Source organism: Mesoplodon mirus, assembly GCF_964341445.2.
Source record: "Mesoplodon mirus genome assembly, chromosome: 3".
NCBI classification, from domain to species: Eukaryota; Metazoa; Chordata; class Mammalia; order Artiodactyla; family Ziphiidae; genus Mesoplodon; species Mesoplodon mirus.
The window spans coordinates 41,027,220-41,052,787 of NC_138978.1; the positions used below are offsets into that span (position 1 = coordinate 41,027,220).

Genomic DNA, 25,568 nt, shown 5'->3' on the forward strand with positions numbered 1-25,568 from the left:
TGTGGTTTAGTTTAACTTCTAATTGTCCATCAGATCTTGGCCTAAGGTTCCATTTTTTATGTAACCCTACTGAGCTGGGTGCTCCTTGCATTCCCAGGGCCTTGCACAATGCCTGGGACACCCTATGTTCTTATTTAGCAGAAAAATTGAGGCACAGACTTCCTTAAAATAGGCACACTGGTAAATACATGGGCAGTGAAAAAGTTTCAGAAAGGAAACTTGGGTTTCTGATTTTATTACTGGTAGTTTATTGCACAGGTTTTTCTGCATCAAAAACATATCTGCTAAAAGGAGAAACAGGTGTGTCTGAATTCAGATTTCCCTCAGACCTCTAAAAGTAGTATTTCCCCTAAAAAAGAATCCACTCATCTAATTTTAAAGAAAATATACTTCTTACACAAGACAATCCAAACTGATGCAAAATATTTATTCCAAGTTAGTTATTTTATGCAGTAGTTTTCCCCCTCAACAGACTTGTGATAACCACATCTTTTAAATCTGTAAATAATGTTATCAAAATAATCTTAATCTTTGAAATCTCACAAAAATGTATATTTTACAATCCACCCTGAATATCAAGGCTGCAAGAATAACACAACATTTCCTATATCCAAATATTTTACAGCTGTACCCAGAAAGAAAAAAAAAAAGTGAAAAAACCATATATGCTGGGTTAAGGGCTAATGTTACCCGAGCAGCCAGAAATAAAATAAAATATCCAAATTATTAGCATTAATTTAATACAATTATAACTTCAATAGTCACTTTGTCATTGACAATGATTGCTTGAGCACAGGGGTGAGTGCCCCAAGGGCTGGTAGTAGAAGCTGCTGCTGCAGACCAGTGTCTCCTCCTCTCTGCCCTGCCAGCTCCCACCTGTGCATCGCCCCATATATACTGTGTGTATGTGTATGTGTTTTAAAAATCTTTCCCACCACACGAAGTTCTATTAAGCAGATAACAGGGAAGAACAACAACAAAAGCTAAACAAGCCAATCGCTCGCTCTCTCTTTGGGATATGATTATTTCCCTTGTGCACGAAGTATTCAACAACAACATAAGAAAAGGAAAAGGAAAAGAATGATTTCTTCTGTATAACCCCTAAACACACAAGCTGAGTTTACTGGGTCAGATTTAACAGTAAGCATTTATATGCCTACTTCCAGGCATCGTCATCAGATGTTTCACTGCTACTTGTTTCCGTGTCTGAGTCCTCAAACTCTGCTTTATAAGTGTTTCTCCAAGGGGAGAATAGGCTAGAACTTCGGCTCTGCAAGAAGCCATTCTTCCCAAAGCCATTTCTTCTCAGCTGTGGTTGGCATGGGAAAGAAAGAAAAAGACAACCGTCAGTAACTACACTGGCCCATGGGACCTGGGAAAGGCCAGGCCTCAATTCAATTCTAGGCAGAATGTAGAGGGGGACCCTTCTAAGAGACTGAAGATTTCTTATAGCAGTGCTTTTCAAACTGTAATGTGCCAATGAATCACCTAAGGATCTCTTTAAAATGCAGACTGATTCAGTATGTCTGGGGTACAGTTTGAGGTTTCCTATTTCGACAAGTTCTCAGGTGATGACAATGACAGGGGAACAGAGTTCTGAGTAGCAAAGTCTTTATGTCAACCTATACTTTTCTTTATAGGATTTTAACACCATTGTTATTTATGCTTTAAACATATACCACCGGAACGTAAGTTTCATGAAGTTTGTAGAGACCTGGCAGTGTTTTACTCAGAGAAAGAATCCAGGCATTTGTTGAAGAAATTCAGATAGGCTGTTTGGCTTCTTGGCTCTGGCTGGAGTACCAGAGGTAAACCACAGCGCTGGAAGCAGAGGGTTATTACCCTGCTTAGCCAGAGACCAAGGGCTCAGCCCATAACCTCGGGAATACAGCCTTGTGGTTCTGATAAGGAGTTAGAGATTCCAGGATGAAATAACATACTGCTTTCTGAAATCTGCTAATTGTCCTATCTCCTTTCTCTCCTAGTCATTAACTGGTCTCCAGCAAAAGTTGATGACATACCTCCTCTGTCTTCATGTGGAACTCTTTGAGCTCATCCTCTGTGAGGGGAAGGCAATTCTCATCATTTTCAGGATACTCCTGCCATCCCATTGCTTTCAATAACCTTGTAGAGGCAGGTCAGGCAAAAAAAATATACCTTTAAGCATAAGTAAGAAGTCCACAACTTTCCAGCCCAGGGGCAATGGTACCCACTTAGATGTTAGAGAAGAAACTTGGGTTTTTCTTTTCTTCCCAGTGGGATAAGCTTTAATTATGACTACTTAGGTGCTTGGAATTAGATGGAGGATCTCCGTAGTTGCTCTTTGGAGAGCATAAGAGCTATAGAGAAGAGATGGTAGAAGTAGCAGTATAGAGTAAACTATCCCACAGACGAAACAGAAGAAATCTCACTTTGTCTCCTGTGAGCAAATTAGCACATAGCCACATGTACCTAAGTTCTCTTTTAATTTCATGGCACTGTGGACTCCATAACCTTGTGATCTTGTTGACCCCTTTTGAAGTTCCTCTGGACAGGAGCCCCTTTTCAGGAAGGTACTTGGCAGGCCCCATCTGCCATCCAGTTGCCCACACAGCTTAGCTGGCTCTGTGTTCAAGGCCCTCATTTAAAGAACAAGCTCCATTACCTCGGGCCTCATGAATCCCAAGGCCCCTTAAAGGGGTCTTGTGGTAACTACTCACTTGGGCCAGGAGGGGCCAAGGGGCCACCACAACAGCACCAGGAAACAGGTCTCACCCCACCCCACCCCTTCCAACTGGAGCCGTAAACTGAGTCTGAAACTAAACTACAAGAAAGCCTTGGAGAGGAGGGTGTGAAAATGCTAGCTGAGTCTGTAAAGGAATACCCAGTGGGCAACAGGCCGACCTGTGGCACACAGAGAGAACAAGGTGTGGTGCTGGGGGCACTTCTCTCTGTACTGGACTCTGAAATGTCTTAAGTATGTTGAAACTCCTTGTAGGCCATACACAGCACGCCTTGTGATCTGACCCTCACTTACCTGTGCTCTGCTTCCAAAGAGTGAGAGAGGACCTCCCCTTCATCTTCTACGGGGAGAGCAAGACCATTCTGATGACAGCCTTCTTCTCCATTTTCTTTTGGTTCAGGTGTGCTGTTGTCCTCTGACTGCAATAAGGAAAGGAAGAACGTATTTGGTTTAATACCCCTTTGGGGCAAGATAAGCAATCTAAGAGATTAAGAAGTCAGAACCCAGGAAAATGCTTTCTAGAAGAGGATCTCATCCAATAGGTTTTTCCCACTTAAAAACGAGAACTTGCTCATCTTGCTAATAAGATTTCCAAAGGATACTAACTGGCTACCATCTTAACTTCAGGTTATGTCAACTGTGGCAGAAGCTACTAGATGCCTATGCAATATCAATTTTCTATTCTTCCTTACTGATTTGGACTAAGGAACCAATGCACTCAGCTTTTAAAAAGTTCACTTTCCTAGGCTCCCTTGCAGCTAGGAGTGGCTATTTGACAGTTGGCCAATAAAATAGAAATTGCAGGGGTGGCTTTTAAGAAAGCATTTAAAAAAGGGACAGACATCCCTTTTCAGGTGTTTGGCTCTGTCCTTTCCCTAACTAGAATGTGGATGGGAGCACAACTACCCTAGTTCCAAGGCGACCAAAGCTTACAAGTTTCCTGATAATACAAATGAGCTGCCATTACCCTCTTGGAAAGGAACTCTAACCTTCCTGTTGCAGGATACCAAAAAGAAACCCTCTTGTTTTACGGTTCTATTCGTCAGATTTTCTTATATTAGAATTAAATATAATCCTTAAAGGGACTTCCCTGGTGGTCCAGTGAGTAAGACTCTGTGCTCCCAATGCAGGGGGCCCGGGTTCAATCCCGGTCAGGGAACTAGACCTGCATGCATGCCGCAACTAAGAAGTCTGCATGCTGCAACTAAGACCTGGAGCAGCCAAAAAAAAAAAAAAAAAAAAAAAAAAAAAATATATATATATATATATATATATATATGTATATATATATATAATCCTTAAAAAAGCTTCTATGATTTACCAACTTCTTACCAACTTCAATTCAATGCTTAAGCAGTGCTGCCCTGTTTAAGAGCACTAAGTCCCAAGGCAGCTATCACTGAAATGAGCCCTAATTTGAAATATGCTGAACAAAGAACTGAACTCACTTTATTATAGACTGTTACTCCTCCAGGCAAATCTCTGTCATTTAAAAAATGTACCACATCTGTCTCGCTTAAGAACAAAAAGTACATGTATAACATAGAAAAACACTTAATGCTGCCCCAGAAAAACCCTTTGCTCTTACATCCTCCAGCTTCTCACAGTCTCTGCTCTCTGAGAAGTCTCCATTCCGGTCATCCTTCAGAGTCTTCAGGAACTCGCTCTTCCTGTCAGTAGTTCGGCGGGTCAACTTGGTCAGACGAGAGGAGCTGATCTCAATTGGAGGAGTGGTGCTGGCGGGGCTCTGGGCAAATACCACAAATAGGTTGCTCTTGACAGCAAAGAGTAAGTACTGGGATTCTCTAGGTCACTTCTACATGGTACTGCTTTCCAGAATCTGGTAGCCTATTTATCACTCTTTTACCAAAAATAAACTATCCTTTTCATTTAAACAGACTTCAGCTCTGCAGAGTTCTTACAGTTAAAACCAGATGGTTTAAATAGCACCTCTCCAATCTTTCTCCAGATGCCAGCATAACGCCAGTCAAACACAGGCCATCCCTGGTTTACCAAAGGGCAATGACCCCACCCAGCTGCTGCCCATCTTTGGATGCTAATGGGAATCACCAGTAAAAAAATGACTTTTGAGCTAAGCATAACTACAAAGGAAATGGAGTTAGAGCTGTACATGTCACAACACTTACCTCAGTTTAAGTAAATGGGAAATGGCAACTTTAGAAAAGGCTGCTTAGCTTTATTCTCACTCACCTCTTTGGGAGAGCTTAAAACTATACCACCAGCCAGTACTACTGGTTTGGTAACAGAGATTGGACTGGTAAAAGCAGACTCCCGGCTAGAGGAAAGGGATCCTGATTTGTGTTCCATTCTGTTAGCTTTCCATGCACTGGGCTACATGGGAAGAGAGAACAAATCAGTCAGAACAGCATGCAGACAGAAGCTCCGCCTGTAAGATCATAAGGAGTGAAATGTTATGTGCAAACATGAATTCCAAGAGTTATCCTGTCTCAACACGATTGGGAGGTATATAACCTTGAAGGAAAAAGACAGACAGGAACCAGAAAAGCCATGGGATATTAACAGGTATTTCTCAAAAACAGAGCCCTAGTCCAATAAGCCTGGGAGATGCTAGGCTGAATATAGTTCAACAACAGGTTTCTTTTACTGTGCTGTTTCTCAAAGCACTTAACTATATATGTGAATTGAGAGGCAGATATACTACACAGCATTTTCTAAACTTATTTGACCCCCCCCAAATGTTTTCTTTTATAGTGTGCTGTTTGTTAACCTCTGATGTAATCCTGACAACCCCTGCCTCCAAAGAGCACATCAGAAAAATGATGTTTTCTAGGAACACTGATGGCAGGAGGCTAGTTACAGGCCAGGGTGGGCAATATAAATGGCTGGACAATCCTGGTTTAGTCCAGAGGTCCTTCTTTTGCTCAGTCTTGTGGGGTCTGGGCCCATTCTGTCACTCTGGCCCTGACCCCAACTATGATGGCAGCATAGTGTAGATGGAATACTCCATTTTTCCTGAGTCAATCACTCTTGTCTGAGGCACATCAATGGAGTGAGGCTAAAGAAAGTAAAAAAGTCTGTTTTTCCAAAATGAAACAATTAGAACCAAGAGATCTCTAGGACAAAGGAAGGGTCTGAGTGAAAAGGATTTCTTTCTTGTTATTAAAGAAGATAATATAGGCTAAAGAAAGGAATAAACTTAACAGAGTTATCTACTATGTACCAGATGCTTGATCTATTTTATTTAATTCTTAACCCAATCAGGTATAATTATGTCAAATTTTTATAGAGGATTACACTGACATTAAGAAAGTTATGTAGACTTCCGGGTAAGATGGCGGAAGAGTAAGACGCGGAGATCACCTTCCTCCCCACGGATACACCAGAAATACAGCTACACGTGGAACAACTCCTACAGAACACCTACTGAACGCTGGCAGAAGACCCCAGACCTCCCAAAAGGCAAGAAACCCCCCACATACCTGGGTAGGGCAAAGCGGAGAGATCCCCACACAGAGGATCAGTGCCGAGCGGCACTCACCAGCCCGAGAGGCTTGTCTGCTCGCCCGCTGGGGCGCGCAGCGCTGGAAGCTGAGGCTCGGGCTTCGGTCAGAGCGCAGGGAGAGGACTGGGGCTGGCGGCGAGAACTCAGCCTGAAGGGGGCTAATGTGCCACAGCTAGCCGGGAGGGAGTCCGGGAAAACTCTGGAGCTGCCGAAGAGGCAAGAGACTTTTTCTTCCCTCTTGGTTTCCTGGTGCGCGAGGAGAGGGGATTAAGAGCGCTGCTTAAAGGGGCTCCACAGACGGGCGCGAGTCGCGACTGAAAGCGCGGAGCCCAGAGACGGGCGTGGGACGCTGGGGCTGCTGCTGCCGCCGCCAAGAAGCCTGTGTGCGAGCGCAGGTCACTGCCCACACCGCCCTTCCGGGAGCCTGTGCAGCCCGCCACTGCCGGGGTCCCGGGATCCAGGGGCGGCTTCCCTGGGAGAACGCACGGCGCGCCTCGGGCTGGTGCAACGTCACGCCGACCTTTGCCGCTGCAGGCTCGCCCCGCACTCCGTGCCCCTCCCTCCCGCCCGGCCTGAGTGAGCCAGAGTCCCCGAAGAGGCTGCTCCTTTAACCCTGTCCTGCCTGAGCGAAGAACAGACGCCCTCCGGCGACCTACACGCAGAGGCGGGGCCAAATCCAAAGCTGAGACCCAGGAGCTGTGAGAACAAAGAAGAGAAAGGGAAACCTCTCCCAGCAGCCTCAGAAGCAGCGGATTAAAGCTCCACAATCAACTTGATGTACCCTGCATCTGTGGAATACATGAATAGACAACACATCATCCCAAATTGAGGAGCCCGGAGTCAGTGCTGTGCCTCTGAGGTGAGAGCCAACTTCAGGACACTGGTCCACAAGAGACCTCCCAGCTCCACATAATATCAAACGGCAAAAATCTTCCAGAGATCTCCATCTCAACACCAGCACCCAGCTTCACTCAACGACCAGCAAGCTACAGTGCTGGACACCCTAAGCCAAACAACTAGCAAGACAGGAACACAACGCCACCCATTAGCAGAGAGGTGGCCTAAAATCATAAAAAGTCTGCAGACACCCCAAAACACACCACCAGACGTGGACCTGCCCACCAGAAAGACAAGATCCAGCCTCATCCACCAGAACACAGGCACTAGTCCCCTCCACCAGGAAGCCTACACAACCCACTAAACCAACCTTAGCCACTGGGGACAGACACCAAAAACAACAGGAACTACGAACCTGCAGCCTGCAAAAAGGAGACCCCAAACACAGTAACATAAGCAAAATGAGAAGACAGAAAAACACACAGCAGGAGAAGGAGCAAGATAAAAACCCACCAGATCTAACAAATGAAGAGGTAATAGGCAGTCTACCTGAAAAAGAATTCAGAATAATGATGGTAAAGATGATCCAAGATTCTATTTCCCAGATCCAAAATCTTGGAAATAGAATAGACAAAATGCAAGAAACAGTTAACAAGGACCTAGAAGAACTAAAGATGAATCAAGCATCGATTAAAAACACAATACATGAAATAAAAAATACTCTAGACGGGATCAATAGCAGAATAACTGAGGCAGAAGAACGGATAAGTGAGGTGGAAGATAAAATAGTGGAAATAACTGCTGCAGAGCAAAATAAAGAAAAAAGAATGAAAAGAACAGAGGACAGTCTCAGAGACCTCTGGGACAACATTAAACGCACCAACATTCGAATTATAGGGGTTCCAGAAGAAGAAGAGAAAAAGAAAGGGACTGAGAAAATATTTGAAGAGATTATAGTTGAAAACTTCCCTAATATGGGAAAGGAAATAGTTAATCAAGTCCAGGAGGCACAGAGAGTCCCATACAGAATAAATCCAAGGAGAAATACGCCAAGACACATATTAATCAAACTGTCAAAAATTAAACACAAAGAAATCATATTAAAAGCAGCAAGGCAAAAACAACAAATAACACACAAGGGAATCCCCATCAGGATAACAGCTGATCTCTCAGCAGAAACTCTACAAGCCAGAAGGGAGTGGCAGGACATAATTAAAGTGATGAAGGAGAAAAACCTGCAACCAAGATTACTCTACCCAGCAAGGATCTCATTCAGATTTGATGGAGAAATTAAAACGTTTACAGACAAGCAAAGGCTGAGAGAGTTCAGCACCACCAAACCAGCTTTACAACAAATGCTAAAGGAACTTCTCTAGGCAAGAAACACAACAGAAGGAATATACCTACAATAACGAACCTAAAACAATTAAGAAAATGGGAACAGGAACATACATATCAATAATTACCTTAAATGTAAATGGACTAAATGCTCCCACCAAAAGACACAGATTGGCTGAATGGATACAAAAACAAGACCCATATATATGCTGTCTACAAGAGACCCACTTCAGACCTAGAGACACATACAGACTGAAAGTAAGGGGATGGAAAAAGATATTCCATGCAAATGGAAACCAAAAGAAAGCTGGAGTAGCAATTCTCATATCAGACAAAATAGACTTTAAAGTAAAGACTACTAGAAGAGACAAAGAAGGACACTACATAATGATCAAGGGATCGATCCAAGAAGAAGATATAACAATTGTAAATATTTATGCACCAAACATAGGAGTACCTCAATACATAAGGCAAATACTATCAGCCATAAAAGGAGAAATCGACAGTAACACACTCATAGTAGGGGACTTTAACACCCCACTTTCACCAATGGACAGATCATCCAAAATGAAAATAAATAAGGAAACACAAGCTTTAAATGATACATTAAACAAGATGGACTTAATTGATATTTATAGGACACTCCATCCAAAAACAACAGAATACACATTTTTCTCAAGTGCTCATGGAACATTCTCCAGGATAGGTCATATCTTGGGTCACAAATCAAGCCTTGGTAAATTTAAGAAAATTGAAATTGTATCAAGTATCTTTTCCGACCACAATGCTATGAGACTAGATATCAATTACAGGAAAAGATCTGTGAAAAATACAAACACATGGAGGCTAAACAATACACTACTTAATAACGAAGTGATCACTGAAGAAATCAAAGAGGAAATTAAAAAATACCTAGAAACAAATGACAATGGAGACACGACGACCCAAAACCTATGGGATGCAGCAAAAGCAGTTCTAAGAGGGAAGTTTATAGCAATACAATCCCACCTTAAGAAACAGGAAACATCTCGAATAAACAACCTAACCTTGCACCTAAAGCAATTAGAGAAAGAAGAACAAAAACATCCCAAAGTTAGCAGAAGGAAAGAAATCATAAAGATCAGATCAGAAATAAATGAAAAAGAAATGAAGGAAACGATAGCAAAGATCAATAAAACTAAAAGCTGGTTCTTTGAGAAGATAAACAAAATTGATAAACCATTAGCCAGACTCATCAAGAAAAAAAAGGGAGAAGACTCAAATCAATAGAATTAGAAATGAAAAAGGAGAAGTAACAACTGACACTGCAGAAATACAAAAGATCATGAGAGATTACTATAAGCAACTCTATGCCAATAAAATGGACAACCTGGAAGAAATGGACAAATTCTTAGAAATGCACAACCTGCCAAGACTGAATCAGGAAGAAATAGAAAATATGAACAGACCAATCACAAGCACTGAAATTGAGACTGTGATAAAAAATCTTCCAACAAACAAAAGCCCAGGACCAGATGGCTTCACAGGCGAATTCTATCAAGCATTTAGAGAAGAGCTAACACCTATCCTTCTGAAACTCTTCCAAAATATAGCAGAGGGAGGAACACTCCCAAACTCATTCTACGAGGCCACCATCACCTTGATACCAAAACCAGACAAGGATGTCACAAAGAAAGAAAACTACAGGCCAATATCACTGATGAACATAGATGCAAAAATCCTCAACAAAATACTAGCAAACAGAATCCAACAGCACATTAAAAGGATCATACATGGGCCTCCCTGGTGGCGCAGTGGTTGAGAGTCCACCTGCCGATGCAGGGGATACGGGTTCGTGGCCCGGTCTGGGAGGATCCCATATGCCGCGGAGCGGCTGGGCCCGTGAGCCATGGCCGCTGAGCCTGCGCATCCGGAGCCTGTGCTCCGCAACGGGAGAGGCCACAACAGTGAGAGGCCCGCGTACGGAAAAAAAAAAAAAAAAAAAAAAAAAGGATCATACACCATGATCAAGTGGGGTTTATTCCAGGAATGCAAGGATTCTTCAATATACGCAAATCAATCAACGTGATACACCATATTAACAAATTGAAGGAGAAAAACCATATGATCATCTCAATAGATGCAGAGAAAGCTTTCGACAAAATTCAACACCCATTTATGATAAAAACCCTGCAGAAAGTAGGCATAGAGGGAACTTTCCTCAACATAATAAAGGCCATATATGACAAACCCACAGCCAGCATCGTCCTCAATGGTGAAAAACTGAAACCATTTCCACTAAGATCAGGAACAAGACAAGGCTGCCCACTCTCACCACTCTTATTCAACCTAGTTTTGGAAGTTTTAGCCACAGCAATCAGAGAAGAAAAGGAAATAAAAGGAATCCAAATCGGAAAAGAAGAAGTAAAGCTGTCACTGTTTGCAGATGACATGATACTATACATAGAGAATCCTAAAGATGCTACCAGAAAACTACTAGAGTTAATCAATGAATTTGGTCAAGTTGCAGGATACAAAATTAATGCACAGAAATCTCTGGCATTCCTATATACTAATGATGAAAAATCTGAAAGTGAAATCAAGGAAACACTCCCATTTACCATTGCAACAAAAAAAATAAAATATCTAGGAATAAACCTACCTAAGGAGACAAAAGACCTGTATGCAGAAAATTATAAGACACTGATGAAAGAAATTAAAGATGATACAAATAGATGGAGAGATGTACCATGTTCTTGGATTGGAAGAATCAACATTGTGAAAATGACTCTACTACCCAAAGCAATCTACAGATTCAATGCAATCCCTATCAAACTACCACTGGCATTTTTCACAGAACTAGAACCAAAAATTTCACAATTTGTATGGAAACACAAAAGACCCCGAATAGCCAAAGCAATCTTGAGAACGAAAAATGGAGCTGGAGGAATCAGGCTCCCTGACTTCAGACTATACTACAAAGCTACAGTAATCAAGACAGTATGGTACTGGCACAAAAACAGAAAGATAGATCAATGGAACAGGATAGAAAGCCCAGAGTTAAACCCACAGACATATGGTCACCTTATCTTTGATAAAGGAGGCAGGAATGTACAGTGGAGAAAGGACAGTCTCTTCAATAAGTGGTGCTGGGAAAACTGGATAGGGACATGTAAAAGTATGAGATTAGATCACTCCCTAACACCATACACAAAAATAAGCTCAAAATGGATTAAAGACCTAAATGTAAGGCCAGACACTATCAAACTCTTAGAGGAACACATAGGCAGAACACTCTATGACATAAATCACAGCAAGATCCTTTTTGACCCACCTCCTAGAGAAATGGAAATAAAGACAAAAATAAACACATGGGACCTAATGAAACTTCAAAGCTTTTGCACAGCAAAGGAAACCATAAACAAGACCAAAAGACAACCCTCAGAATGGGAGAAAATATTTGCAAATGAAGCAACTGACAAAGGATTAATCTCCAAAATTTATAAGCAGCTCATGCAGCTCAATAACAAAAAAACAAACAACCCAATCCAAAAATGGGCAGAAGACCTAAATAGACATTTCTCCACAGAAGATATACAGACTGCCAACAAACACATGAAAGGATGCTCAACATCTTTACTCATTAGAGAAATGCAAATCAAAACTACAATGAGATATCATCTCACACCAGTCAGAATGGCCATCATCAAAAAATCTAGAAACAATAAATGCTGGAGAGGGTGTGGAGAAAAGGGAACACTCTTGCACTGCTGGTGGGAATGTGAATTGGTACAGCCGCTATGGAGAACGGTATGGAGGTTCCTTAAAAAACTACAAATAGAACTACCATATGACCCAGCAATCCCACTACTGGGCATATACCCTGAGAAAACCATAATTCAAAAAGAGACATGTACCAAAATGTTCACAGCAGCCCTATTTACAATAGCCCGGAGATGGAAACAACCTAAGTGTCCATCATCGGATGAATGGATAAAGAAGATGTGGCACATATATACAATGGAATATTACTCAGCCATAAAAAGAAATGAAATTGAGCTATTTGTAATGAGGTGGATAGACCTAGAGTCTGTCATACAGAGTGAAGTAAGTCAGAAAGAGAAAGACAAATACTGTATGCTAACACATATCTATGGAATTTAAGAAAAAGAAATGTCATGAAGAACATAGGGGTAAGACAGGAATAAAGACACAGACCTACTAGAGAATGGACTTGAGGATATGGGGAGGGGGAAGGGTAAGCTGTGACAAAGTGAAAGAGCGGCATGGACATATATACACTACCAAACGTAAGGTAGATAGCTAGTGGGAAGCAGCCGCATAGCACAGGGAGATCAGCTCGGTGCCTTGTGACCGCCTGGAGGGGTGGGATAGGGAGGGTGGGAGGGAGACGCAAAAGGGAGGGGATATGGAAACATATGTATATGTATAACTGATTAAATTTGTTATAAGGCAAAAAATTAACCCCCCCCCAAAAAAAAAGAAAGTTATGTAATTTGTCCAAGGTTACTCAACTAGCATACAATATGGTTTTCCACAATGCCTCCAAAAAGAGCATGCCAGCAGATAAAAGAGACAACGACCCAAATGGAATGGAAATTAATTTTTTTCTTGCACTGATGAAAATCTAAAGATGGCTGCTTATTCAGGCTAAATATCAAAGACAATAGTTTCCCAGAGTTGCACAGGGTCACCAGATGCCTTTTCTTTCTTTTAATATTGCCACCTCAGGGCACAGAAACAGGTGAGTGTCTGCCACAGTAGTACAATAGTTTTACCAGACAGTGTTACGTGCAACAGGATACTGACATCTCTGTCCAACTTTATTCCAACTTAATTTTCAGTAATTCAAACACTATATATGTTTGGCTGCTCACTAGAGAAAACCATTATGCCCTGTACCCCCTTTATTAGAGGAATTATATATGTAGAAATCCACTGAGGTGAGGCACAAACTATTACGTATAAAATAAGCTACAAGGATATATTGTACAACACGAGGAATAATAGAGTATAACCTTTAAAAATTATGAATCACTATATTGTACACCTGTAACTTATATATTGTACATCAACCACACTTCAATCAATAAAGGAAGGAAAAAAGAAGGAATCCACTAAAGTGAATCACATTATCAGCTGCTGTTTTCTTTTTAAAATATCCTCTCCTTTTCTCCTAACTCCAAATCAACCTCAACTCTCCACCTCAAATGATCCTGTCTTCTCCTACTGGACTGACGTCAGAAGTCACTGGATCCGGGGCTTCCCTGGTGGCGCAGTGGTTAAGAATCCGCCTGCCAATGTGGGGTACGTGGGTTCGATCCCTGGCCTGGGAAGATCCCACATGTCATGGAGCAACTAAGCCCGTGTGCCACAACAACTGAGCCTGCGCTCTAGAGCCTGTGAGCCACAACTACTGAAGCCCGCGTGCCTAGAGCCTGTGCTCCGCAACAAGAGAAGCCACTGCAAAGAGAAGCCCGTGCTCCGCGACAAGAGAAGCCACTGCAAAGAGAAGCCCGCGCACCGCAAAGAAGAGTAGCTCCTACTTGCCGCAACTAGAGAAAGCCCACGTGCAGCAATGAAGACCCAATGCAGCCAAAAATAAATTAAAAAATAAAATAAAGTTATTAAAAAAAAATTTCGTCACTGGATCCAAACTCTCCCCAATTCTCTCCTTTGCATCTCAAGTTCCTTTGACAGGTCCCCCTCCCTTTCTACCATTCTACATCCGTTTGTTCTCATTCCTTTATGAAATTATCAATTATTTCTCCTTTGTATCTTTAATCTCTTTCTCTCTAGTAAGTTCTTCCATTTTATCTACAAACATGCTAAGCCACCTTACTGAAGCGAAGGGGAAAAAAACAAAGATGTATTTTCCCTTTTACTACAATCCTTTTATTTCCAAAGTTTTCTGCATAAGTCAGTATCTGCTCTTTCACTTGTTCATTCTTGCTATTTAATTCCCTGCAACACTCAACTCTATCCCCATTTTAATGAAACAGCTCTTTCAATAAATAAGCAAAAATCTTGTCTTCATATTACATTCAATGGCCAGCTTTAAAATATCTGTTTTTGTAGACGGAGAGATTACTTGTTACCTATCTTTTCTGAACCTGTCCCTCTTTCCCTTCTCAATTCCCTGACGCTTCATTCTCTTCTCGCCTCCTGAATTCCTTTCAGTCTGTTCAGTGGATGTAGGCATACTCAGTGCTCTTCTACTGCAATCTGTTCCTAGGTGAACTTCATTAGAAAAACTAGTTATTTGTTTAATCATTCAAATTGTTAAAATCATGGAGCTAATATGACCCCTAAACTCTCACTTGAGCTTTTATAAAGACTTCCATCATTTGGCTTTAGTCTTACTTCTCCCCACCACTTCCCAACTACCAGCCATCCACTTGTCTTTTCCCAGACATGGCATGTTTTGCCTCCTTTTTTTATATATATTAATTTAATTTAATTTTATTTATTTTTGGCTGTGCTGGGTCTTCATTGCTGCGCGCGGGCTTTCTCTAGTTGCGGTGAGTGGGGGCTACTCTTCCGTGCAGTGTGCGGGCTTCTCACTGCGGTGGCTTCTCCTGTGCAGAGCACGGGCTCTAGGCATGCGAGTTTCAGTAGTTGTGGCAGGCGGGCTCAGTAGTCGTGGCTCGCAGGCTCTAGAGCGCAGGCTCAGTAGTTCTGGCGCACAGGCTTTGTTGCCCCGTGGCATGTGGGATCTTCCCAGACCAGGGCTCGAACCTGTGTCCCCTGCATTGGCAGGCGGATTCTTAACCACTGAGCACCAAGGAAGCTGCCCCCCCCCACCCTTTTTGGTAACAAATAGTTCCTCTGCCTGGAATGCCCCACCTACTTGCTCCCTAACAAACTCCTACTGGTTTTTCTTTTGGCTGCTCTGGGTCTTCGTTGCAGCGCGCAGGCTTCTCTCTAGTTGCTGTGCGTGGGCTTAGTTGCCCTGTGGCATGTGGGATCTTAGTTCCCCGACCATGGATCAAACCCACATCCCCTGCATTGGAAGGTGGATTCCCAACCACTGGACCACCAGGGAAGTCCCTCTCCTACTGTTTTAAAACTACCATTTGTTGACTAGTTAGGATATGTCAGTACTATATTCCAAGTACTTAGAGTGGCGTGAAGTCTGACTCTAAAACCAGAATTCTCATCCTCCTCTCTCCTTTTTATCCTTCAAGATGGGAAGTATTCTCGGGCAGTGGAAAGAGCCCTAGTTTAAGTTAGACAAACCTTGTTTTACAGTCCCAAACTCCATAATTTTATTAGCAATGTAACCTCATATATTACATAATTTTCTACATCCTAGAATTAAGGTAAATGTTATATGTAAAAGGCCTAGTGAATTCCTGGAACATAGTAAGATGTCAACGAATGGTAGTTCTCTTTCCTTTGCCACTTCAAAACCCAGTTCAAATATGGCCTCATCTGTAAAGGCTCTGAGGACCCTCTCCAGGCAGGGCAGTACAATTATTTTTTATATGTGTCTCTTCACTAGACAGCAACTCTTTGAGATTATTTTTCTGACTCTAGTGGCATATAGCTTTTAAATACACAAATACTCGATGTTTAATAACTGTTGAACGTGTAGAGAAAATGAATGAATGGATAAATCCACATCTACCTACTAGTTATCTCATCTCTGCCTTCCTCTAACATCTCACATTCAAGGGTCCCAGAACCACTCTCATCAACTTTTCCTGAAAACTCTGCTTTCTCTCTTCTCTAACTTCAGTGAAATGGTTCCACAGTTATCCCAGTTTCCTGGAGATGAATGCTCAGTGTCCTGTTTTCCTCCTCTGATTTGCTTCCCACTGTGTGCCATCACCATCTCCCTTCTCTGCTCACTTGCATCATCCCTGTTCAGGCTTCACTAACCTTTTGCAAGGATAGTTAACAGTAGACTTTACTTTAGTTTTCCTATCTTCATTCTATCCTCAACTCAGTTCTACACAACAGGGCTAAACTGATCTTAAGCTCTGTGTTATGACTTTTATCCTTGTCACTTCTTCTCCCCCAAAAGACTTCTAAGATCCTTGAGGATATGACTTTGTCTCACTCATTATTATACTCTTCTTCTATTGCCTAACAGAATGCTTGCAGACATTTCACATGAAGTTAACACTTACGAAAACTTTATAAACTCTAAAGGAATGGAACAAACAAAAGGTATGCTGTCATGCTGATAATAATAGCTACCATTTATTACCACTTACAAGTACCTCATTTTCTCCTCAAAAAACCCTTAAAAGACAGGCACTACTACCTCCATTTTATATGATGACATTGAGATTCAGAACGTTAGAAACTTGTCCAAGGTTGTATCACAAAGAAGGAGCAAAGTGTCATCTGTCTACTTCAAAGCCCTGCTGTTAATTTCCATGCTACAGTTTCTTTCTTTCTTTCTTTCTTTCTTTTTTTTTTTTTTTTTGCGGTACGCGGGCCTCTTACTGTTGTGGCCTCTCCCGTTGCGGAGCACAGGCTCTGGACGCGCAGGCTCAGCGGCCATGACTCATGGGCCCAGCCGCTCCACGGCATGTGGGATCTTCCCGGACCGGGGCACGAACCCGTGTCCCCTGCATCGGCAGGCGGACTCTCAACCACTGTGCCACCAGGGAAGCCCCAGTTTCTTTCTTTATAGGAGTTGCTCTCTTGACTGAATTCATATTCTTTTCCTTCTACATCAGAGGAACAAGTATCCTAAACCCCTTTCAAAAATAATTCCACGGGTCAATCAGTTTATTCCCATTCATTTCTTCTTGGGCCATGATCCTTTAATGACCTTTCAAGTATATTTCAAGTTGTCCCCAGCGACTTCTTCCTACAGATTTTCTTCACCCTTTCACTTAAATTTACCACCACCTATATTCTGTTTCCTTTTACTGTCAAGTCTCAAAGGTGCCACTACCTCCACTTCCACTCACATAATTCCAGAATCCTCTGAAATCTTGTTTTTCAGCCTTACACTACTCTCCTAAAACCTCAACTCAAAGGTCACCAAAAGCTTTCCAACTGCTAAGGTCCAAATCCCCTTTTCAGTTATTTCCCTCAACCTATTGGCAGCAATTGACAAGTGCTGACAACCCCGGCTGCCATCTTAAATTCACCCACCCAGATGTGTGATAGCATACGATTTTTTCTATGTCTGAATTACAATTTCTTAATCCTGTTGACTATGTTGTTATTTTCCTAATATTTATGAAATATTAAGTATTTCCCCAAGTCTTATTGTCCCATTCTTTACTCTTCTTCTATCCTCTTTCCCTCAGAGATCTTATCCACCCTGAAAGCTTCATTAACACTAGGATAATGACCCTCAGTCCTGGTATTTTTCCAGTGCTACCAGGTAATCAGAATGGTTCATTCCCTATCCCTCATATATGCCCAGTGTTTTCTATTTTCAGAACATTTTATTTAACCACCTCTTCTAATCTGTAATACTCTCCAGACATTCCCTGACTATTCAAATCTGGACCATCCTCCAAAGATCTGTTCAAATTAGTTTTTCAGTAAAATTTCCCTTGATGGTCAGAGTCTAAGCTGAACCTTGCTCCTCTGAACTGTGTAAATAAATAAATAGTGCTTAATTAATTTAGTTATTCCAAACTGTTTAAGATTTGTTTTTAGGATTTGTTGTTATTTTATTTCATATACAATCACATGACCTTATATTGTTATATCTTGTCATCCCTATTAGACTTTTAGCCCATGGAGGGTGAGGACCAATGTTGTACTTTGTGTTGCTCTTAAGCACCAAACAAGTGCTTGCACACACAGAAAAGTGAATTAATGCTCACTGTTTTTTTCTCTCAATAACACAGTAAATCTAATTGTTTCCTTACAGTGGCTGGAATTCATTCAAGCAATTATTGTGTGCTTTTGTGAGGGTGCTAGGGATACAAATATGAAAAAGACCTGAAGCCTTTAAGGAGATTACAACCAAATGAAAAAGGAGATGCAATAAATATTGTGATTAGAGACAGAGTGCTATTCAGTCAGATACAAGGCTTAATTAGATCTTTAGATGTATGTGATAGAAAAGGATTCACAGAGAGGATGACATAAACATGAAGGAAAATCTCCCAGGTAAGAAAAGAAAGGGCAGTAAAAGATAGATTAGGCTTAGGCTATATAGAATTATACACACCAGTGCTCAGGAGTCTGGACACTGTATTATAACATCATGGGTTGCTAAGTCATGACCCTTGGGCCAAAACTGGCCTGAGGCCTATTTTTGTATGGTCCATGAGCTAATAATGTTTTTTACATTTTTAAATGGTTGAAAAAAGAAAAGAATATATTACAAAAAGACCATATGTCATATGTGACCAACAAAGCCTAAAATATCTATCATCTGACCCTTTACAGATAAAGTTTACCAACCCCTGCTATATAGATGGTTTGGAATCACTAAAGGGACTTAATGGGAGGGGATGTGATATATTCAAACTGTTTTAGGATAATCATTCTGGCAGTTCTGTGGAAGATAAAATACAGAGAAATGAGGAAATAGAAGGGTACACTACAACAGTAAATGTGAGATGACAAGGGCATATCATAGAGGAAAAAACTGATGGGGATTTTATAACTGCTTGGGAGAGGGGAATGAGTAAGCAGGAGGAAGAAAGCAGGAGCCATGATACTCAGCTACGTGACCAGATGAATGTTGGTGTTATTAATGAAAACAGCAAATCAAGAGAAGCAGGTTTATGAGATGAAGCTAGTGAGTATGAGAGGCCTACTAAAAATGTAGTTGGCAGCAGAAGAGAGTTTGGAGACAGTAAAATACTATACATATAACTCAATGGCACCAAATGAATATCTGGTGAGTGACTCAACAGGAAAAAATAAATTTACTAATTTTTTTTCTTATTTATTCTCCCACCTCTGCTGTATAAGGTTCTTACACTGATTCCAAATCATACCTTGGATGGAGGTGGTACAGGCTTAGGAACCAGGTTCTTATAGACACTTGGAACCATGGTTGACAATTTGTTTCCATTTGCATGGTGAGATCCTGGTGAGGTGAATGCAGCAGAGAAGGCAGCAGCAGGATCTTCTTTGGAAACTTTTTTGATGACTAGCATTTTGGAGGGCTGCTTGGCACTAGGTGGGTTTTCTGTGAAACACGATAGTGGAGAGACAAAAGAATGTCAAACCTATTGGTTAACACGAAGCATAGTTCAAACAAAGGCCTCACTTTGAACAAAGAGCTGACAGTTGAGACTAAGTGACAAACATTTCCTGGTGTGCACTTAACAGATACTCTCAAAAGTGACACTTACCCAGGAACCATAGGAAAAAAGGCAGCATAAGAAAACACTTGATTCTAAATTCATAATCAAGCAAAAAGCCCAAAGATGTTAGAAGTCTTTCAGGGTATAACATGCCTCATGCACGGTGTGATCACTCAGGCATAGATCAAACAAGAATATATCCAAGGGTAGCTACTCCTGTCAGCATGAGAACACAGAGAGATGAGGAAATTGGAGAAAGGAGTCTGCTATGGGACCTTCTGATGAGGCAAACTGGAGCAAAGCAATACATTAACAAAGGGGAAATGGTACAGCAATTGCCCTTAATCCTGTAACTCAAGATCCAAACCCAGTATTTAGACACACTAAAGCCTTCCTAATAAGATGCCTGGCTACTGAACATATCTAATGTAGGAACTAGGAGAGTACAATTTGTAAATGCCAAAGATCCCAATGCCACAGGATCAGGTTTGGTTTGAAATACACTGATTTTTCTACTAACTTTTTATAAGGCTAGTTATTAGGAACATATACATAAAAATGTGTGTATTTATAGGTTTCCCCCTGCCCTATACAACAAACATCATTGATAATTGCCAAAAACAAAAACAACACCCCACTCAGCTAACGGAACCTGGTTGAACAAAATGTTCTCTGGGACGTGGTATTATTTAGCCTTTCAAAGAACACTTTAGAAGAGTATTTAGTAATATGAAAGTATAGTTAGAATATAGCTGTCTACCAAATATTAAGGAGACAACTATAATACATTAAAATTCAATTTAATTGTTATAAGCAAATTAGCAACATTAAAAATTACTTCTTATGAGCATATTATATTATTCTCCCTTTGCTTAAAATCTGCTTTCAAATTCAGGGCTCTACAAGCTCTCAATTGTCTGTATTCTGACTCTACTACCATTACATCTCAATGGTATTTTGGGGGGCAGAGTAAGAGCTAGGCAGAGTTAGTTACCATGTGCAAATGGATGAGGTGAGAAACCAGAGATAAAGAAACAAACGAATAAAAAAACAGATACAGAATTTTTTCTCCTCTCCCTGCTAAGAAAAATTTAAAGTTGTGCCTTTAAAAATGGCAAAATCTACCTACCCCACACTCCAGAAGGGGTCCCAATAGGTCTGCATGGCTGATTCTGTTTGCCAGCTTCTGGATTCAAAGAAGGCTAGGAAAAAAGGGGTATTAATGGTTGATACAGAAAACTAATCATTTCAGCACTTTTTGAAAAGTAGCATTCACCAAGGAACCTATCAAATATTGATAACTATATATCAGCAGCACTCTAACAGTGTATTCAGAATTAACAAATAAACAGACGATGTTGAAATGCAAAATCAATCTCAGGCTCTCTTGGCTTTCATTTCCTTTAATAGAAGAGGATTAAATTAAAAAAAAAAAATAAACAGAGTGGGGCTTCCCTGGTGGCGCAGTGGTTGGGAGTCTGCCTGCCGATGCAGGGGACGCAGTTTCGTGCCCCGGTCTGGGAGGATCCCAGATGCCGCGGAGCGGCTGGGCCCGTGAGCCATGGCCGCAGGGCCTGTGCGTCCGGAGCCTGTGCTCCGCAACGGGAGAGGCCGCAGCAGTGAGAGGCCCGTGTACCGCAAAAAAAAAAATAATAAAAAAAATAATAATAATAAAAAAATAAACAGAGTAAGTGTGCAAGTTCTCATCTTCCTGTAGGATATGTATGCCAACTAAGGAGGCACAGAAAGCTAAATGACCAAGAAAGTGAATCCCTTTTCTCAGATTTAAGGAGCATAATCTGGTCAGTGAAATATGAGTATTCATAGCATTTCTAATGAGACTGCTTTAGGGCAGAGGCACATCATGTGCTAGGAATACAAAGGCAATTAAGACAATTAAGAAGAATCCTTATCCCCACAAGGGTCACAGTCTTACTACAAAGATAAACTTGTAGACAAGTAAGTATAATAAAAGGTTATGGGGGGACTTCCCTGGCAGTCCAGTGGTTAAGACCTCACCTTCCAATGCAGGGGGGTGCAGGTTTGATCCCTGGTCAGGGAGCTAAGATCCCACATGCCTCACGGCCAAAAAGCCAAAACATAAAACAGAAGCAATATTGTAACAAATTCAATAAAGACTTTAAAAATGATCCACATCAAAAAAAAAAAAAGATTATAGGGACTATGATAAAAATTCACATTAGGGAAGAAGGAGTACTAAGGAAGGAATAGTCAATTCCACTAGAAAGAGAAGTGCTATCAGAAAAGGTTTCATTAGAGGAGACTAAGAAGAGTCCCTAATGATGAATTCCAAAGCTGGAAAGTGGATGATTCCAGCAACAGAATGCTGAATGAACACCAAGACAGGAAAAACATGAAAAAGAGATCTGCAAATAGTTCAGCATTAGTGCTAGGGAATGAGAGGACCTTTCTTTGGGGAAAGAAATGTCTGGCAAAGTAGGTAAGAGCCAGATTGTGGAGTATTTTTAAGGGAGATTGAATTTTATTCTTTAGGGATGGGAATCCAACTCTCATGCAGTTAACATGATCCAACCATTAGTTTACAAGTCTGGTAGCAGCTTGAAGGATGTATTTTAGGGCTATAAACAACTAGGAGACTATTAGGAGACCAGTTTCCTAGTACAGGAAAGTATGAAGGGGACAGGAGTAGAGGAAGAGATGATGGGAAGGACCGAAAAGTGTTAAGAGTAACAGACTCAACTTAGTAACGAATTGTATGGGGGTGTGAGGATGACACTGGTGCCCAAACCCAAACTTTACAATCTGGTCCAGAGTAGGAAAATGGCTTTTCAGCACAAATGACCATGGGACATTAAACAAGAAATAGAAAGATGCACAGACTCGACTGCAGAGCTTCTGAATCAAAACCTCCAGAAGTGGGGCCCCAGCAGGTGTGTAGTTTCAACCTGTCCAGAGGAGACCCACTAGCATAGAGCACATACGGACACGATCTGAACTATTAACTCCGTATACAAAGGGACACATCAGACAGAGTGTGGACAGGCAAACACACTCTTCTGGATGGAGTAGGAAAGGCAGAAGGAGTCTAGATGAATAAATTGTGACAGAGTAAAAAATCCGTGGCTCACATTTCCTTTGCTTGAGTATTCTAATTGTTACACTACTGATTTGTGTTATAAAGCTTCGTTGTCAAATTGTGTCTGATTTTCTTTCTTTTGTAAGTGACTTGTTCTTTACGTCTGCATGTCCAAAGGATATGTTTCTTCTAAGTGTTGGCTGTTCTGGCTGTCCTTTCAATTTGTAGTTTCAAGTCTTACTGTATTTCATGAAATTATTCTTGAATTATACTTTTTAGCACTTAAGCTATTCACTTTTGTTATTTTATATTATTATCATTATATTATTTTTTGCAGGGGAGATCTTTTGGATTTTTTTTTGCCAAATTTCTGTATCTTTTTTTTTCAATTCTTCATTTTAATCTATTGTTTTTTCTTCATTTAAAAAGCTTCCTTTGTCTAATTCTTGAAAAACACTAGTGTTTATTGTCTTGTGCTCCTTCTTGTTTAGTCTTTTTTCTGAAATCTCTTATTACTTCTTTCCCAAGTTCTAGCACTGTGAAATTTTCTGGTTATGTCGTTCTTGTACCATTTGTTCAATTTTTAAAATAACAGGTTATGGTTCTTATCTGTTTTGTGCACATCTTACAGGTGTAATTTGCATTGTCTGTAGAAATGTTACTCTGTTCCTTATTCTCTTGATCCTTTTATGTTGTTCATTTTTATGTGATCAATTTTTGTGAATGTGGATCAAGATAGCTTTCTAACATCACACTTTATAGCTCTCTTCTGTTGTCTTCATGGAGTGCTCAAAAAGATGGCACACTTTCTTTGATGTCCCGGCTCACCTCCTCCTCCCCATGCCTTGTACCTGAACCTTCTCTTCCCTTTGTCTCTATTGTCTCTGTCCCTGCAGCTCAGTCTGGATTCTATTTCCAGCAGTTTTGTCCTCAGTGAGGGGCTTTGTTCTGGATGGGAATATTGGCTAGTTAGTATTAAATGTGATAGAACTCTGTGCTGAACTTTATTGTCTCTTGGTTCCAAAGTCATCCTTTCTGCTTGCTCTGTGTAAATGTATCTGGGCACTTTAAAAACTTTCCCTTTGTTAATTTGCTGGAATGTTAATTTTGTCAGTAGAGCGCAAGGAGAGACTTTTTGCTTCTTGTTCCTGTGTGCTTACTCAGCAGGTTCCTGCAGCACTCTGCTCCTGCTAAGCCAGGTTCTAAAGTACAAGTGAGCGCTGACTTGAGTGGTTTTGTAGCAGTGACATATCCCATGGACAGCTTTACGAGGTACTCTAGAGGGCAGATTTCCAGCATGTTCCCTGGAGAAGCACCTTAGCAACTGCTCTGCCATTCAGTGAGCCACAGCTAAGGCCTTTCCGATAAGGTCTGGATCTCAATCCTGGGGTGGTGATGGGGCAACAGGGGACTCTTCCCTGGGCACTCTGTCTTAGTCCGAGGGTTCGTGGCTGCTCCTTGTATCTGCCAATTCTTTATAGTTTTTTAGAACTCTATATTCTTTATAAGTTCTTTATATTCTTTAGCGTTCTCTTTACTATTTACTAGCCAATCACTCATTACCCCATCCTGTTACAGTTAATAATTCTTTATATTAACTTTCCTTGTTCGAATTATTGTGTGATTTCTCTCTACTGATTGGTCCAGTCAGACCCTTTATACCTTATCCCAGAACATCTCTGTATTTACTAGTTTTGGAAATATGGAAAACCACTCCTAATTTCTAGCTGCTCTTCTCAAATGTTCTCTAAGCTTTCTAGAACAATTACTGGCTCTTCTGGAAATCCTGGGGTTGTCAGATGCCCTGTTGCTTCCTTCAATTTCTCCTGCACAACTGCTAACACAATACCAGTCAGATTTTATAGCTTTTAGTGGTTTGTCTCTATGTTGTGATACCTCACTTTATTTTGTTGTAGATGATATCCATGGATTTTTTGAGTATAATTAAAAAAATCTATCTATCTATCTTCTATCTACCTACCTACCTACTTACCTAATCTATCTTTTATTTGGCTGTGTTGGGTTTTAATTGTGGCACGTGGGATCTTTTGTTGTGGCTCAGGGGCTCTTCAATGCAGTGCGTGGGCTTCTCTCTAGTTGTGGTGTGCGGGCTCCAGAGCACGCGGACTCTCTAGTTGTGGCGCTCGGGCTTAGTTGCCCTGCAGCATGTGGCATCTTAGTTCCCTGACCGGGGATCGAACTGGTGTCCACTGCATTGCAAGACTGATTCTTAACCACTGGACCACCAGGGAAGTCCCTGTCCATGGATTTTTTTGGTTCTTCAATCCTAGTTGCTTTGTGTTCTTTCTTAACTTATTCCTTAATTTCAGACTTACAAAAATGTTGCAAATATAATACAAAGAATTCCTATATATCGTGCATCTACAGTCTCATGTCAACATTTTACCACATTTGTTCCACAATTCTCTGTAAATATATATTTTTCCTGAACTATCTGCAGGTTGAAGGACTTGAAGGATATTCTCTTACATAATCATAGTACAATTATAACAATCAGGAAATTTACATTGATAAATACTATTATCTAATCTACAACTCTTATTCAAACTGTAACACTGATACTTTTACTGGAAAACAAAGTTTAAAATCACTGTTTTTCCCTCATCCAGTATCCAGTCTAGGTTTAAATGTTGCCTTTAATTGTCCTATCTCTTTAGTCTTCTTTAATCTGGAACTTTCCCCACCATGACCATAACTTTTTAAAAGAGTATTCAGCCTAGTTCTTTTGTAGAATCTTTTAAAATTCTTTTATAGAAACCTCAATTTGAGTTTGTGTGATTTTTCCTCATGGTTAGATTCAGGTTATGAATTTTTGGAGGGCACTCCTCAGGTGAATCACATCAGGAGGCTTGTGTTATGTTTGTT

At 40.9% G+C, this 25,568-nt stretch overlaps 1 protein-coding gene across 4 annotated transcripts in view; it reads right to left on the bottom strand.

The window, feature by feature from the left end:
* Positions 1 to 411: 411 nt before the first annotated feature.
* Positions 412 to 25,568, bottom strand: part of GPBP1L1 (GC-rich promoter binding protein 1 like 1) — a 66,373-nt gene continuing 41,216 nt past the window's right edge. For all 4 annotated transcript variants that reach the window (XM_082613655.1, XM_082613654.1, XM_082613653.1 and 1 more), the window contains exons 6-12: positions 20,754 to 20,826; positions 19,313 to 19,506; positions 4,934 to 5,074; positions 4,311 to 4,469; positions 3,017 to 3,141; positions 2,022 to 2,124; positions 412 to 1,309 (exon numbers count right to left, since the gene is read on the bottom strand). In XM_082613655.1, the coding sequence (XP_082469781.1) occupies positions 1,157 to 1,309; positions 2,022 to 2,124; positions 3,017 to 3,141; positions 4,311 to 4,469; positions 4,934 to 5,074; positions 19,313 to 19,506; positions 20,754 to 20,826 (948 nt within the window). In that variant the 3' untranslated portion in view covers positions 412 to 1,156. The remainder of the gene's footprint in view (positions 1,310 to 2,021; positions 2,125 to 3,016; positions 3,142 to 4,310; positions 4,470 to 4,933; positions 5,075 to 19,312; positions 19,507 to 20,753; positions 20,827 to 25,568) is intronic.